The sequence below is a fragment of the Coloeus monedula genome (assembly GCF_965178545.1).
Source record: "Coloeus monedula genome assembly, chromosome: 17".
NCBI classification, from domain to species: domain Eukaryota; kingdom Metazoa; phylum Chordata; class Aves; order Passeriformes; family Corvidae; genus Coloeus; species Coloeus monedula.
Window position 1 is genome coordinate 13,059,651 of NC_138797.1, and position 17,847 is coordinate 13,077,497.

Here is a 17,847-nt window from a genome sequence, read left to right on the forward strand (position 1 = left end):
CCTTAGAGTAAGGTCTTCGAAGGGACATCACAGAAACTTTATTGAAAATGAAAGTTGTAGGAACATCTGTTGCAGAGGTCGGTCGTGCAGCCTCACAGACGGGACAGTAACTCAATACACAGGCTCCAACTTTAACGAGTCTCTTTACTGAGCCACAAAAAATACACTGCTATGGGGTCCACTGTCATCCCAATACGTAAAATCAGGGTGGGAGTGAGACTCTGCAATTGCTTCAGGATTGAGACATTCCAAAGATTCCTCCAGGCAGTAATCTCCCAATCACTGAGTTCAAAATCTGCTGTTCCTGCTGCTCTAAGAGTCCAAAACCAGCACATTCCCTGAATCCACAGCATCTGAAAAGCAAATAAAATAGTAGGAAACACTCACCTATTGCGATCCTGTTGCTGCAGTTAAGGGCAGCAGAGGAGGGTCCTCCTGAAGGGAATGGAGTGAGGAAATCAATTTTATCTACAGAAACTCCCTGTGAACATCCCACCAGCAACAGCTGCAAACGTTTCTATTTGTCTGAGCTTCAGCAGGAACTGCAGCAAGGACCTGTCTTCCAATTATTAATCCTCTACAAATATTCACAGAATTAAGCCAGTAAAATATAATCTTACACAATCCATTGTAATTAATATGCAAAATTATAATGAATTCCCTGTTTTAATGAATTTTGTTTAAGAAGGCTGTTTGGTTTGGATTTTAATAGTAAACATATATTTTTTCCAACAAAATCAGTTTCACTGTTACCTATCCAAGAACTTAAAATTTGCAAGGCTGTACTCAAAGCAGTTTCCAAACACTTAAGCAAAAGAGTTAAGACTCCTTTGTGTTGTGGTTCATAAAAGCAGACCTTATATCAATGCAATCTAGGCAGTGAACACTACATCAAGTATAGATACTCCAATTTTTAGCACATTCCAAAAATCACCAAGCAGGAAACCAATTCTTCCACATTACTTTTCAGTTTCTAGAGAAAACTCGCAGTAGAAATAAATTTGCCATTACAGTGCTTTTAAGACTGTCCTTTTGGCATATAATTAATTTCTGTTAACAAGTTGCAGCTCATTTTTTGCACGCTTGCATGCATTTTAGTGTGTACAAGCCAACAGCTTTACAGGCCATTCCTACCAGGTGAGGAGACAGAGATGCTCTAGCAATGCTGTTCTGTTCCTTTGTAAGGAATTTGAGTATATTTCCATATAGGCTGAGAAGAATCCAGCAACCATGAAGAAGCCGCAGCCTGAGAGAGGGTCCCAGCTTTGTTTGCAGCAGGGCTGGGCAGAAGTGCAGGCAGGAGGCTCAGGCAGCTCCTGGAATACCTGAGGAGGCAGCAGCTGCTGTGGCTTTTTGGGGCTTTCATTGCCCAAAGGCACAGGCAGCACCCCTTTTGTGGGGATACTCCCACAAAGCACAGCATCAGATCTGATTTAACTGCTGATGCTTATTCAGACTGACTCAGAATAAGCCACACACCTGCAATGATTTAGAAGCCTGTCCTGAGTTTTCTTCCTCAATATAATCAAGCTTCAATAAATTCCAGCTCAAGTTATGCAGGACACTTGACAGCTGAGTTTAACCTCACTAAAAATGCATTTCCTTGTACAGAATTTGGGTAGAAAGTAGGTAGACAGTGGGCATAACTCATGGGAAATAACTTGACAATGCAGATGACATTGTGCTACAGAAGTTTTTTTTTTTAAAAAAGATACTTCACATCGCTGCCACTTTCATTTATTATGAAGAACAGAAATATGTTAACATCACAAAAGTATGCTTCAGTAATTTAAATAAAAAAAGAATAATTGCCCAATTAGGTTGGAAGTGTTTTATTACTTCTTTGAATCCATCTGCCATGATAAAATGTCAAAAGCACCGGTCAAGACAGAAATAAATAACACAATCTCCTGTTAGAGAGAAAGTTGCAAATACAGTATATTAAATTATAGCAATTTGCTGCTTCACAACAAGTGATGCAGACAGCACGAGGGAGACAGTAGTTTTACTCACGATCATTGAAAAATCTATCACCAGAACAGGGGAGCTGCACACCCAACACAAGCCTCATTCTTCCTTTCACCAATTTACACCATTAATTCAATGTAGAGTTTTAACTGGCAGTTTTGGTAGTTCAACATCCCCTTTCTCTAGAGGTAACAAGACTGGTACAAAGCTTTTCATAAGCCCCACAAAAAGCCAAGGCTTTCACGTTTTTGCAGTCTTTGCTTTCAGGTCCATTCCTGAAAAGGGTCAGTTTAAAGCCATGTCTCAGGTCCTCTTTAGCAAAGAGTAAAGAAACTCAGGGTAAGCAACAGATGCAACTTCAATATCATAGTGTTTTGAAACTGCACTTCTGGGGCTTGGAGCAGAGCATCTCTGCAGGTCTATGGGGAGCACTTGTGTAAGTAAAAAAATGAAGGAAGGTACAGTCCCTTTGGGAAAAAAAACCCCCAAACATATAAAAAAGCAGTATTAAAAATATTAAGACAAGGCCTGAATTAAATTAAGAGTGTTCTATTACTTATATGCTGCCCTAATTTCTGTTGTACGGCCTGCAGCAAAGTTTTCCACTGAAAAAATAGTGAAAACCCCAAATTCTCCTCTGAAGGCCTGTAACATGTCACTTGCATGACATCTCTCATGGTCAGTAAAAGACCATGAACACATCCTCTTCCAGGCAGACATTTGAAAGAGAATCTTCTGTCAGGGAAAATGGATGTAATATCTACTGTAGTGAAGCCACTTCTTATACAAAAGACATAACCCATATGGACAAATGCACTGTAAAACAAACAACTTATACAGCAGCTACAGTTTGAAACATCCAAGACCCACTACAGCAGGCCAGAGAGATTCTCTTTTTGGGTTTCTATTCCATTTTTTCAGCTTAACATCACCACTGCTTTAATGTAATGTCTGTACTTTAAACTAAAAAAATTATGCATGAAAAAAAATATATGATCATCCCAATGAAGGAAAATCATTCCCATGATTACTCAAGCTCAGAAAATTTTTTAATTAACTCAACATGTTAAATTATGGCAGTGATTACATCTTGTTATTTACAAGATCAAGTACCACTGATTCTTAGTAATGCTGCAGTATCTAAATTAAGATCACAGGGGTTGGATTACGTTCTGGTTGCTAAAAGCTTTCCTTTTTAGCTATCTATCCAGTTCTTTGGAGTTTTTGAGTCTGGAAGAAAGGGCATTCAATCAAACAGTTTTGTGTCTCAACAAATTTTACATCTAGATCAATTTTTGATATCCAGTCCCACTGACTCGGTAACATTGTTTAAATTTGAAGCCTGTAACAATCATGACATAAGAATATAGAAGACAACACATTTTTGTTCACAGTAACACACTAATTACTGTAGTCACTGGTAAACTTCAATTTTTAATTATTCTTAAGTACTGTGTTTCCAAATACCTCTGCATAGGGCGCCAAATTTTTTTGTGTGGGAGCATCAAATTTCCTGACATTTTCCATATAATCCTTACGAACACCTCACAGGTCACCAAACTTGTACTTTGAAGAATTCTACAGAAACATTGCACAGATGTTGTACCACAAGGGCTCGTACGTTCAAAGGCAGCTTTCTGGAGTGCAGGTCCATCCATTCACATTGGGAAAAAAGTTCACAGAAACTCCAAAAATGAGAAAATGAAGCAAAACCTAGTGTGACTTTACACCAATAAGAACAACAATAAGGACAATTACTATAACAAACAAAATTAAAATAACGAGCATCTTCCGATTCTTCTTTTGATATTGCTCTGCCTATAAAACAGAGAAGAAAGAGTTAATAATTAGATTTCTGCAAGGCTGCAGTACAGACTCTTGTTTAGTGTAAGTGAAGTCCATGTGTTTCAAACTGTTCTTTGATAACCTGACATCTCATACAATGTATACTGCAGGCAATTCCCACACAATAACGCTGCTCTGCACCGTAAGCTCCAGGGAAGGTAAATGTGCACTGAAATCACACCCACCCATGTTAAAGAGAAGACTCAGCTTGCTGAGATAAGATTCCTGGATTGTATTTGAAGGACATTAAAATTCACAACAAAACTTCCTTTTTTAATAGGCATATTTGTTGTACCCGGTCAGCTGTGCATTTTCATTTAATTAGAACTGAAAGCTTTACTTTTGAGTTGGTTCTCAAGTTTTCTGCTTCATTCCTTCTTTCTTCTAACCATATTTTCTGATCCTTCTCCTCCTTTTCCCAGGGGAATTAATAGGACACAACAGAGAGAAAACTCTCCAAAAGCCAAATGGAAGTCTACTAACAGAAGCTAAACAAAACAAAGCTTGTATTTTGTTTTTAATTAATAAAACTTCAAAATAAAACCAAAACAAAATGACCACAAAACTCTGATCTGCTGAGATCAATGCTTTTAAAACTTTTCAGGTGTTCATAGCAAAAGCTTCACATTAAAGTAAGAGGTTGGACCTGACATCTAAGTGTCAGATGGTAAGAGAAAACACTAATAATTATTTTTTCTGCTCACATGATTGAGATAATGTTTTCCAACTAAAATCTGCACTGAGGTACCCAATAACTATCCCTATTCCCAAGTGCCTGGCTCTCCAAACAGAGACGGAATTGCAGACAGGTGCCACCAGGTCAGCAATATAAATATCAAAGCACATTGGTTGGATGCCCAGAAAGTCATTTAAGAAATTAACTTGAGGCATCAAGCATGACATTAACAGAAATTATATGGAAAGCTCCTCCTACAGTACAGCTGGACATTTCATACTCTACAGAAGTAATTTCTAAAAGGGACAATGTACAAATGAAAACTGACTGAATAACTTAATAGCTATTTAATTATAAAAGATTATTAGAGATGCAAAATGGCTTAAGTATTCCATCAGCTTACCTTATGCAGTTGTTTTAGACCGTCTTCAGTTTTCATACATGACTGTTCAATATTATAGTCAATTCTATCTAGAACTGTTCCCTAAGTAAAATGGAGAAAACAAGCACCAAATTGAACCTAAATGAACTTCATAAAGCAACTATTATCATAAGCAGCAGAGTCATTAACAACACCCACAGCAAACAGCTCATGAACTATGTAAACAATGAACTTTTACACAAGAACAGGTTGGGACTTCATTAAGCAACTTCCTTGCTCAGTTCCTAATGGCAGCTCTGTCACCATCTCACATCACATCCCTAAAAATCATCTTAATTCCAGACCAATTTTGGCTGACATATTTAATGTAAACTGAATCTCTGGGAGAAATAAGCAAGAGAACTTTGGCTCCCTATGGCCTTTTTTTTTTTTTTTAAGTCTAACACACATTACCAGTTGAATTATTATTCATTTATTTTCATTAACTCAACTTGTGGCATATTTCAAGCAGAGGAAACCCAAGCATGAAGAAGTAAGTTAGGAAAAGTGAGTCTGGAAGCCTTAACACTATATGGAATGTCCCACTTCTTGTTAACACTGTGCTGTCAATGTACCTGTTCTACTATCATTGCTCCCAGGTCCCTAAATATTTCATTGAGATCGGAGATTGACTGCACAATCTGACGGATTTCTCGTTCCCTCTCTTCCACCATCAGTGTGTTTTGCTCCACCAATGCCAGCTGGTCATCTGTAAAACCCTGTTGAAATACAAGATTTACACTTTGAACTAATATTAACAGTATGAAAAAATTAGAAAGAATTAAAAGGATTACAAGATTTCATAATTCTGACAGATATTTATAACCTGAGAAAATGCAATTCATATTGAATTTGTGTGATAACATCTTAACTTACTCTATCATAAAGTGTATCATCCTCCCCATCATCCATCAGTGGGACTGAGGTGTCAAAGAAGTGTTTGGACCTTTCTTCTCTATTCTTCATACCTGTAAAAGACAAACTATGTTTGAGCATGATATTTATGAACACTATAATCAGAGCTGAGATCTGAAGCACCAGACAGAAAAGCACAAATAAGAAAATCTGTCTAGTAAATTATGTAAATCACAATATTCAAATTTTAACTGTCAGGCTTACTATTTAACAAAAGCATAACAAATTCAACCAGCCTTGCAATACTGATTAAATCAGTGATTTTTAAGTTGTTATGTTCCACAAAGTTAAAAAAATTAGATAAGTTAAGAGTCTTAGAGAGTGATCACTCCAGGCTATTTTGTAACAAATTCTCTTAGGAACACCCCTTGTCTGAACTGTGATCTTCAGTTCCACCTGTGCCATTTATACCACAGGAGGAAGAAATGTCAATGCTAAATTTGAAAACCAAGTTTTTGTGGGCTTCTTTCAAGATTAAAATAATCTGACGCATCTTAAAATAGAATCAAACAAAATTTTAGAGTCTTAAACAGAGGTTGTTCCACTTCCAATTTGTTTATGGATGCAGAATTCTAATTTATCACAGACTAGCTTATAAGCTTTATCTATCACAGCCTGCCATCTGCAGCAGGTGTCATGGCTGAAAACCAGTGGCTGCTTCACCACTGTAACAGAAGCAGCTTTGCAAACCACAACTGGAAAAGCAAAATGCATTAAAAATGTGGATGGATGAAATATTCTGTTTTGTTGATACACTTAACTATGACATTTCTTCTTTAGCAACATGAAAAAGAAATAGATCGAAGCAGTTTGAACATGGGCTGTGAACCAGAAACCCTCAAATTCTAACCTCTCGTTAGTCCTGTGTGTATCACTTAACCCTTCTGTGCTTCAGTTTTCCCAACCAAGAAAATAAGCACACCTCAGTGAGTGGTTTCCAGAGAAGGGGCCCATGCATTACTGTTACATCTCTTATGCTTACGTTTGAGATAGTCAGACTGTGCATGCCTAAAGTTGGTGGAGAGGTCCTGAAGGGACTGTGCTAAGGAAGACACTACATTCCTGAGAACACGTGCTTCTTGTTCTGTACAAGTACGTGACCTGCTCTGCAACACCTGGACTGCTCTCTGACATCTGTGGAATAACTGAGAAAACAATTCCATTAGTGGACAAACATACAGCAGCACACACCTTAAACATCACATTGCAAAAGTGCCACATTGAAGATTAATATTATGGTTTCTCCATTTTTTAAAGGGATTTTTTAATTTGCTCTGTGCAATGTTTAAAAAATATGGAAACAGAACATAAATGAACAAATAACTTCAAGATAACAAGGCAGCAGAGTAACACAACTGCCTCTGACCAAAGACTTTGCTTCATTACAATTAGCTAGACTGCAAGCCTTAGAATAGATATCTGCATTTCTCTGAGGTATCTGTAAATCTGATTTACCTCCCATTCCTATTCCAAGTAGAAAAGCAAACGCGTAAGGGAAAGAACAGGGAGGTTTAAGTGACTCGTTGGGAAGTTCAGAGCAGAGCCCAGGACTTCTGGCTCACTCCAATACTGATCATAAAATAAATCCTTTGCTCAGAGCAAACCACTGCCTGATCCTAATGCATTAAAGATGTGCCAAACTGGAGGTTTAGGATGCAAAGCACTCTGTACCTGTGTGATCTCTTGGGTTGTTATTTCTATTACCCGTTCCTCTTCACTGCTGTCATCCAGTGTGGGTCTGTTTAGATGTTTATCATGAAGACTGGCTAATTCTTTCATCTTCTGTTTAACCCTGGCAATATCATACTGAATCTAAAAAAAAAGCCCAACAGGAAGAAAGGGAAGTAATTCATGCTTCAGGGGAAAAGGTTCTGACAAATGTTAGACTAAAATCACTGAGAGAAATCTGTAACATAAAAGGCAAACCAAATACCATTAAAAGCCACATAAAAAGCTAAGAAACTGAATACTCTTAATAGACTCTGAGTTTGCTACTAAACCTACTTGTTAATCTTAGCCAAGACTGCTGTTTTCAAATATGCTTCATTAAGATGGAATAATATTTTTATAATTATACAGTACCAAAGCAAGAAGATTTAGCCAACTTCCAAAAATATAAATGAAAATTCAGGTCACACCTTCAACTCCATCAAACATTGGATGGCCTCAACTCAACAGGAGAAGTAAAATACCATGCTTTCAACCAAGTAATTAAAGATCTGTAAGGTTGATTATTATAGCAGTAAAAAGGAGCCTAAGCATCTTTTTGCACAATGGGTTCTGTCCACACAAACTGATAAGCCAACATGTGTTCTGAGAGTACATTTAAAAAGGATTTTCTGAAAGTCAAGAATAGCTTCACACTCCAAATACTAGAAAAAGTTTTTAATTGGATGCTTCCAGAATCATTCCTTTGCATTTGCCCAAATATTTCCAGAACTTGCACGGCATCCAGACTGCACAGGCAGGAAAATTCTCCTGCTAGAAAACACTAATATTTCCTGTTTTCGAACACTGAATGCTCATCTCCACCACTTTAGGGTTTATTCAGCTGGACTCCTCCTCAGCCGGTTCAAACAAAAATTCCAACGAAAGCTCTTATTTAAATCTTTCTTGTGATACTATTTCTGTCACACAGCTGACAGAATGTGAGTGAGGACACTAATAAATCCCTCCACGGGAAGTCCAACCATGTGCTGGATGTGCCAGAGCACAGCACTTACTTCGTCTGCGCCATCGACCCATTTGGGAGGCAACCGCTTCGTCACTCCGATGGCTGCCTCGGGATCTAAGCTTATCCCTGACACCAGGGCCATGCGATCATCAGCCAGCTGCAGAGGGAAAAAAAGACAGCAAATTAGCTTTAGTCTAATTAGATCCAAATCCTTGAGCATCAGAAAACCTGCACGTTTGCCTTCCGATAGAAATTAACCTCAGAGATGTGTTTGCTCATGATCAAACATCACATCTTCTGGTTTGTCCCTCTGTGCTAATGACCTACACCCTCCCACTTCCTACAGGATCTGAAAGCTCAGAGTTGCTCTTAGAATAAATACTTAGCAGATTTTCCAGGAGGAAAGATGATATTGCAGTGAGAATTCAAGTAACTCTCATGCTGGTGCAACAATTCACAGCCAATTGCAGCACAGTTCACATTGGGCCTGGCAAATTTGAAAACTGACTTTGGGAAGATCTCAGAAAAAAAGTTTTATTTTAAGTGCTTGTTCTCAAACAATGCTATTTTGAAGAACAAACACTCCTGCAAACTGACATGCAACTCAAGTGGTTAAATTACTTAGTTAATGGAAATTAAAATGTGCTAAACACAAATAGCCAAGGCAATACTGGAGATGATCATCAATGATACCATTTGCAAACATTAACTAATTACTTGGGAAAGGTTTCATACAAACACCCCCTTCCTAGTTTCTCCCAAATTTCTAATTTTCCTTTATCAGGCCTGGAAAGTTTTGTGGTTCCCTACTCCATCTCTTTTTAAAAAACAATCCCCCTTCCTTCCCTAGCAACTCCTTCTTGAAAGCAATTTCTTTATCCCTGACCTTATTTCCTAATCAATAAAGTTTACATAATTCATGCACAGCATGAAGAATAGCTAATGGCTTCACTGTGCAAAGTCACTCTACCCCATGTGTGCACAGTAACTCACACTGGTTCATACATTTATCTGTTCACAATCTAACATATCACAAAATTCTTGATTTCTTTATGCAGCCTGTCCTTCTACTGTGCACAGACACTTCATCCTATATAATGAAATTCTATAAACTAGCAGAATAAAGAAAGAATATTTTAGCTCAGTGATGTAGGCTTGATGTACCATGGCAGAATAAAATGTGAAAAACAATACCTCATCCAGCTCCTGAAGTGATTTGTGGATCCCATCAGCCCCATCCAGTTAGAGACAGCGAAAGACAAAAGGGAAAAAAGAGACATAGGACAGATATAGGGCATGGTCAGTTGAGAAAATACTGATTTATTTTTAAAGCATGATGGTTTACCAAGAACAAACAAACTGGCTTTTAAGACATGGTTAATCAATAAATACATTCTGATATCGCATTTTAAGTCAGCATTTTGCTTAATCCACCAAATTTTAAAAGAAATATTTCAGTTCCTTGGTAAACAGCAAGAACATAAGAGATCAAGAGCAGAGCTTGGTTTGTTCTACAAAGTAATTGCTCAGTGAAGTTTCTAAATACTGAAATGTCAGGTGGAAAACCTGCAATAGAATACAGTGAAGTATGACAGCAAGGGCAGTCTGACTGCAGCACTCAGCATCCACTGGGTTTGATTATGATTGGAGGGGGCACAGAGAACCTTTGTAGGACATTTATTGACAAACACCCCAGTTCTCACAGGATAAAATAGACTGCAAAGGACACAAAGCAAAAGCAAATGTTCAGTCACTTCTGTACACACTTGAGCTGTGCTCTACTTTTAGGGAATATAAACCCTGCAGGGATCCGAAAAAAAATACACAAGGCAACGTATCTGCACCTTCTCTGTTCATCAATCCTTGCACTGTGGAGGGGATGTGTGAGCAAAAGGATCTTTGACTCCAAGATTAACAAAGTCAGACCTAAAATTGGATGAAATACTTGTGGTTTAATAAAGCAGCATCAACTGATGATTTCTTATGAGAATCCCCAGGCTTTTGGAACAGGACTCTACTGTTAAAGATGCTGCTTTGATTATCTGAGTTTAAGAATGCAATTCTTGACAGAGAGTTCTCACAGCAAAGGATTTCTTGAGCAGAAAGGTGGAGATGAACTAAGGGAAGCTGAATACTGTGGGCTAGAATTTGCAACCCTGCCCTGCTGGCACACAGCAGCTCTGCTGTGGGGGTACCACCCAAAGGAAACCTGCAACTCTGACAGCGACAGGCACCTAAAACCATGAAAGACAAACAGCTCACACCAGCAACTTCACACTTCTTGCTAAAACAGTTCACTTGTAACAACTGTGGAACTCTGAAATGCTCACCAGGGCCAAAACTGAGCCCCTGACTCACTTCACCCATTGCACAGATGGACACTTTACAGTCACTGAGAGCCTCCATTGCATTTGAGTGAGCAGCCCAGCAAAAACCTTCAATTAATGTTAACAAACACTGCAAATAAATATTTGATGCAGGTGCTAAGTGTTATTGCACTGGCTGCTGAGTAAAGTGCAGTTTCACTGCTCAGGAGTAGTGAGTTAAAAATATCACTACTTTTTCTAGGTGATACTTAAAAAAAGCCAAGGATCTACAGAAGTGACATTGATATGGCAAAAAAAGAAATTAACAAGGACTAAATGCAGAGCCAAAGTACACATGTATAATACAAATTACTATTGACATTTCCTGTTCTGCAAATGCAATTTAATACACAGCTTATTAGACACAGGTGTAATAAAGCTAGCAATGAACAACGACCACTGACAGCAACAGGAAGCACTGCTTTTCCTAACAAAAATGCATTAATGTAAAGCTATTTAGAATGATGAGATTGCCAGCAGATATTTACTGGTGGCTATGACAAATGAATGATAAGTTTAAACAGAAAGTGTGAAAACCTGAGCAGAGCTGAGCTGCCAAGCAGCCCATCACAGCCTGACTAGCTCAAAAACCTAGAAAAAGCTACTGAAACTGCCTCTGAACCAATAACTTTTGGTAGTTTCTGTAAAGAGGAGTTACACTAGAATCTACTGACTCCTCTCTCTCACAGATATGTTTGAGTATTGTTTGTATTTAGGGATAAATAAAAAGGGCAATGAACATCTGAGCAAGTTATGGAGAAATTTAAGCAATGGGAATAAACTACACCAGTGTATTTAACAGTGCCCACAGTGAGGTGAATAGAAGAGTTCTGCTTTGTGAATTTCTGTTTTTGCAGGTAAGGAGGCATCAAAAACCTCATGTTAATGCTAACATGAAGCTGTTAGAACAGTAACACATTTATTATGCAGGAAGCGAATAGAGATGCGATCAGCACACACAGATCTCTTCTATTCGTTCGACGTGAACGAGTGGGAAAACAGGAATCAACAGGGTAGGGAGGGAGGGAGGGAGGGGCAGAGGGAGGAAGGTCGGGGGACGGAGGGGTTTTGAGGAGAGGGTTCAGAGGAAGGGGTAACCGGGGCGGGCGAGGGCCGGGGCAGGGCGGGGCACGGCACGGCCGCCTGGCAGCCCGGGGCGCGGCGAGTACAGAAGGATGAAGGGAGGAGACTCACCGCAGCAGCCATGCTACGTGAATTCAGAGGGCTGGAGGAGCCGAAACTACTCACTTGCTCGGCCAGCAGTTGCCGGCTCTGCACCGCGTTGTTCCGCAACAACAAGAACGCGTCCGTGAGACGCCGGGTGGCCATGGCCCCCCGCCCCGCCGGGCCCGCGGCCCGAGCCCAGCCCGGGGCCCGCGGCAGACGCGGCGGCCGCCCCTCGGAGGGTCGGGGCGGAGACCCCTCAGAGGGCCGTGACCGGGACCACTCAGAGGGCCGGGGCCGGGACGCCCCTGGCCGGGACCGGGACCCCCCAGCCCGGGCCCCCGCGGCCGCCGGGCGCCGCCATCGCCCCGGCCCGCACCGGCACTTCCGCGTTGTGCAGCGCCCGCCGCCTTCCGGCCCGCCCGCGCCGCTCCGCTCCGCCCGGGACCGCGACCGCGACAACAGAGTTCCGGCCCTCCGGCGGCCGGGCAGCGCCACGCGCGTCCGTGTCCATCCCCATGTCCATCCCCGTGTCCATCCCCGTGTCCATCCCCTGTCCATCCCCATGTCCATCCCCAGTCCATCTCCATCCCCACGTCCATCCCCACGTCCATCTCCAGTCCAGCTCCAGTCCAACCCTGCGTCCATCCTCACGTCTATGCCCACATCCCATTTGGTTTTTTTCTTCTGAATCTCTTCCACCCCTTCCTTGACATTTCCTTTGCTTCCACTCAATTTTCTGTTTTCCAAACAACCACATGGAGCTTTTTTTTTCTGCCCCAACCATTCAAAACCCAGGATGTTCCCTGAAAGTGAGCAAGCCATTTAAAACATCAATATGGGGTTTGACTTTTCAAGAGAGACTTCAAAACGGTGACTAAAATTACTTTTCCCAGCTGCTCTGTCAGTCCCAGTGTGGGGCAGACATGACACGAGGTGGGTTTGGGCTCCCTCCAATGCATCCCATGCATTTATTCCAAGGGACATCCGACAAATCCCCCATGGAAACAGCAGTCAGCAGTGGCCACTGCCCAGCACAGCCAGGGAAGCTGCTGCCCACGGATCATCAGGAGACTCCCTCGCTTAAATCCTCAAAACACCCTCCCATACCAACCAGTATTTACACATATGGCAGGAACAGGGACTATAATCACAACCACATTTTCTGGAAATGTTATCTCGTTTTTATTTAACTGCCTGGGCAAACTTGTACCGTGAAAAATAGAAAAAAAAAAATTCCCTCCGTTATTATAAGATATTTGGGGAGTTTTCTTGAGCAGCCCTTCTGTCTCAGTGGGAGAGACCTGAAACTTGGAATTTAGCAAGGAAATAAGCTCCAGCCATACAAGGCCTAATGCACGCATTTCATTTTTCGTGGTCTGGTGAAATCTGCTTTCACTTTGGCTGCCTGACAAGGCCTTTAAAAATATGTGTGTGTGCTTCATTTCTTCATGCTAATTTTTAATCTACTGTAACAATTTTTATACTATGAGAACAGCTAATGACCTTCCTGCCTTCTCTTGGCACTGCTGCCATGGCTGGAGGTCAAGAGAAATTTCTCCTGGCATCGGTGGTCTCGCCATGATCTTTTAGGAAAAACCATTTGGAATATCTCATTTGGATGGAGATTGAACCCAGTAGGAAGCCCAGTGTGCTGGAAGTTGGTACACAGCAGCAATTAGCAAATTTTGCTTTCTGATTTTTGCCAGCTTAAAAATTTTTGGATGTTGGGCAGGCTTGGAATTTAAGCAGGGGCTATAAAAAGTATTTGGGACTTACACACAGAGGGATAAAACTCTGCAAGGAACGGGTCCAGACTTGGTGAATAACCACTTCAAAGTGGATATTAGGAATAAGCAAAGGGAGTAGAAGGAATGGAAAAAAGGATTAATCAAAGAAAACTACATCTTAGGAAGTGTAGGCATAAAGGGAAATGTGCCAGAAGTAAAGCTAAGGTAGATCTTGCAAAGGAAATTAAAACAAATAGCAAAATGTTCTTCAGGCATTCATAGGAGGAGGGGAAGGAGAGGAGGGGAAGAGGTGGTGAAAGGGAGAGAGGCAGGACAGAAATGAGTGTATAATATGTAGTGGAAATGTACACAGAGGAAATGAATGCATGGAGACAGAAATTGCCTCATCCAAGTGGAACAAATCATCAAGATCATAACGCAACAATGATTTGGGCTAAATGATCATTATAGACACCTTTCAGCTGGAATATTCTAGTTTCTGACTCAGACATCCAAGAGCACTTTATATCTGGCTGGGTAACAGCGTCACTGCATGAGTAGCACAACACAATTTGAGAACAGGAAAAATTCTTCCAGCTTTTAAAAAGAGAAAAAATGATTGAGGTCTGATCCAAGTAAAATACAAAACTTTGGGATAAATTTAGCAAGAAAGAATAATAGCAGACATGATGGCAGAGAGGAACAGGCTAAAATGCAACATGGATTTATTTACTGAAGGTGGACAGTGTTGGACTAACCTGATGACTTTGTAAGGTAGTTGGTTTTCATAGAAGATAAGAGCTGGTAGTTCTATTCTGCCTGGTAATGAATAAATGTAGGTTGGAAATCAGAAGAATATGTTCAACCATCAGAGGAATTGGGTCCAGGTGTGTCCTCCCTACAGGCATGGCAAGGGCAAACAGCCACGTTAGAATGTAGCACTTGATCTGATCGTAGAAAACCCAGGTCATATTTTCCCCTCCCAAGACAGCACATACTCCTAAATACATCTTCCTAAGTGTGTACTGTTAATATTCAGGGCTGCTGCATGTCTGTGCCTAAGCCCACTGCCATAGGTTTGGAGCCTGTGCCTTCCTTTGCCCTTTTATCTGCTTTTTTATTGCCTGTTCTTTCCTGCTGCTCCCAGTGAGCCATGAGATAGCAATGCTGCCTGCACTGGCACATTCCTGCACCCACCTCCTCCCACAGCCAGGGCCTGGTGGGGAACTTCCCAGTTACTACTGTGGCATTTGGATCTGGCTTCTGGTGGAAAAAACCACTCCATATGCAGAAGAACATTCTATTTTGAGGTGAATAGATAAGCATATATATATTTTTTAAAAAATGGCAACTTAATCAGAGACATATTTCAAACTCCAGCTTTTAAACTGCAAACTCCTTTGCTTGTGCTTAAAAACTCCTTTGTTGTGGTCCAGTCCTTGTATCACTGTTTGGGTACCCAGGCCACGTGAAGGGCAAGCAGACCTTATGCTCCAGTGATCAGATGAAAGTCAATCCCCACGATGTTTTATCTTGTGTAATTGAGTAGATACATGGAGGAGGTGAAATATTGCACTCTTTTGAAGCCTGAGCAATCAGCTTGTGCCAAATTCAGGATTAATGGACCGTGAAGTGCATTTTGCCCTGAAAAATCCCACCATCCTTTTGCAGATGGAACACTTCTCTGCCAGAGAAGTTCTTCTGCAGGAAAGTTTTTAAAGAAAAAAACCCAGCAAAGTGTCTGGGTTACCTCTGTCATTGCTAGAGGTGCATTTTCTGAGGGGGTCCTGGGAAAATGGATCATATTCTTGCCTTCACCTTGCTGCAGGAGGATTTCAGTTTTTAGGGCTGTCAAACTCGCAGTTTCCTGAGCAGGTTAAACACTGAGCCAGGGTTTGTTTGTCCAGGGAACTGGAGCTTCCCGAGGTTTGCAGTGGGTGTGATTTTGACAGCATCTCTGTAGATGGTGCTGCAAGGCAGGGAGATGGGAGCATGAACTGCCTGTGCTGCTTTTAAAATTCAGTTCCTTGGTTTCTCAACCAGCTCTTGGTATTCCAGCTTCCTTGCAAGAAAATGAGACATAGTTGCCCATAATGTCTTCATTTTGATGAGCTATAATCCGAATTATTGGAAACATAAATTATTGGAAACATAAACAGAGGAGAACTGTTATCTTCTCTGGGTTCAAACAGCTGACATTCTGTAAATCTGCCTGGAAAACTGCTGTTGAACAAGCTGGCTTTTCATATTGATCTAGCTGTACCAGCATTTCAACAGCAGATTGTGGAATCTAGTGAATTCCAGAAAAACATCTGAAAAAGAATAATAATTTGGTCATGCAGAGACACTAAATAATGGGTGTTTAAATAATAAAGAGAAAGAAATTCACATCTCTAAGGGGCTCTGTCCTTTTTTGCTCAACCTCAAGTGTTGCCTTGCATTTGGCTGGTCTGCACACTGAAAAATGGTAGAATGGATCCTGCAAATGTGTCTGTACTCCTCCCCTGCTACTGAAATGCAGTCAATACAGGTGGAATCAGGTCTTACTTTAAGCTGGCTAGGCAGTGAAGACTGATGTGTCTGCTTGGAGGGCTGGGAGGAATTTTTAAATCAAAATTCAGCTGCATGGATTTGGTGTTTACAGGCAGACATACTTCACATGCATAATTACACAGACAACCTTGTTCAAAGGCAGATGTGAGAGGCACAGGCTATGAGTTTTTACCCCAGTCTCATGAGAGACTAATAATGCCTGTGGTACTTTAACAATGGAACAACTCTGTCATCTAATATTGTGCAAAATGCCTTCCCTCAGCCGGGCACTATATTAAATCTTCTGTGTCACCATGGTGTAAGTCACCTCTGCAGCAATGATAAAAGGTTGCTCATTGTAGACATTTATATCTCTGCTTACCCTAATTCTCTCTCCAGTAGTCACGTGAGGATATTCTGGTTTTAAATTGAGCTATCAAATATAAAAATTTGTTAGTGGTCGCTTCCTTGTAAGGTGTACATAAATTTAGATCCAGGTGGGACTGCTAGCACTCATGGATGTGGTTTTTAGCTGAGCAGAAGTTGTGGGGCTGGAGGTACAGCAGTAATTAGATGTTGATGTGCAGAGATAGTGTGAATTCAAGATGTTCTGTCCCCTAAATATTTGCTACTGACCATAATGATGATGTTACCCTGCAATTTATCTACCACAGTGCACTCCGTGAGTGCTTCCCTCGTGCTTTAGTGCAAGTCAGTCAGTTCTGTTACTGACAGAGTAGCTTCCCCTGAGAGGTCAAACCAGCACAGATAACACAGCAGACATTCAAGGGTCAAACAGTACCATGCCTGCAGTAAGAGAGAAGAGGAATGTGTTGTTTGCATCCTGGGGCAGACTCCCACAGTACTTCAAGTACATCCAAACGTGAACAAAATGTAGTCAAAATAAGTAGACAAGGGAAGTATTATTATTCCCCTTTTAGAGATGAGGAGCCAAGGCATGAGGAGATTCAGTGAGCAGTTCTCCTGCAGATATGTGTAATGTAAGAGCTGGCAATAAAACACAGGATTCATCATTACTGCCATTTTACAGATGGAAAAACTAAGTCACAGAACAACAGCGGCTTGCTCAAGGTCGTACAGGGTATTTATAGCAAACCCAGAACCTGAATCTGGAGCTGCTGAATCCTGGTCAGCATTTTTCCTAAGGGAATCATGGATAAGGAGATTAATGTCAATAATTTCCCTCAAAGCAGCAGAATTTCAGTAAGAGAAGAAAGGCTGTTCCAGAAAAATATGCCTCTTCTTGTGTTGGAAAAAGAAGCTTAGGCTCCAGTATCCCCAGCAACTCATACCTATGTTCTTGTTATCCTAATTAGTGGCAATGTTCCACTTCCAGAAGGTTTTATCTCTTCAAATTAGGTGGGTTTTTTTTCAACTAACAAAATTAGAGAAGGCAATTCAGAAAGATGTATTACAGTAGATTGTAGTCTGACATTTATTCCAGCAATAACAACTGTTATCAAAGAAAGATCTTTTTCATAAATGTAGGAAACAAGTCAGGCTAATAAAGACATGAATAGGTTTTTGCACATTAC

General features: G+C 40.8%; 1 protein-coding gene across 4 annotated transcripts; it reads right to left on the minus strand.

Annotated features, from left to right (window-relative positions):
• Positions 1-27: 27 nt before the first annotated feature.
• STX16 (syntaxin 16) lies at positions 28-12,412 on the minus strand. 4 transcript variants are annotated; one of them, XR_014226891.1, is made up of 10 exons: positions 12,114-12,412; positions 8,549-8,656; positions 7,497-7,637; positions 6,808-6,970; positions 5,787-5,878; positions 5,486-5,629; positions 4,893-4,973; positions 3,436-3,786; positions 1,135-1,325; positions 28-353 (listed from the first exon to the last, which is right to left on the minus strand). XR_014226891.1 is itself a non-coding variant. In XM_082292585.1 (9 exons), the coding sequence occupies exons 1-9, from the start codon at positions 12,192-12,194 to the stop codon at positions 3,682-3,684; spliced, it is 981 nt and encodes a 326-aa protein (XP_082148711.1). In that variant the 5' UTR covers positions 12,195-12,412; the 3' UTR covers positions 1,722-3,681. The 4 variants fall into 4 exon arrangements, 2 of the variants coding, with proteins under 2 accessions (XP_082148711.1, XP_082148710.1); XR_014226890.1 differs by lacking the exon at positions 1,135-1,325; XM_082292585.1 differs by lacking the exons at positions 28-353; positions 1,135-1,325 and adding an exon at positions 9,694-9,705 and having other exon boundaries at positions 1,722-3,786; positions 12,060-12,412.
• Positions 12,413-17,847: the final 5,435 nt, after the last annotated feature.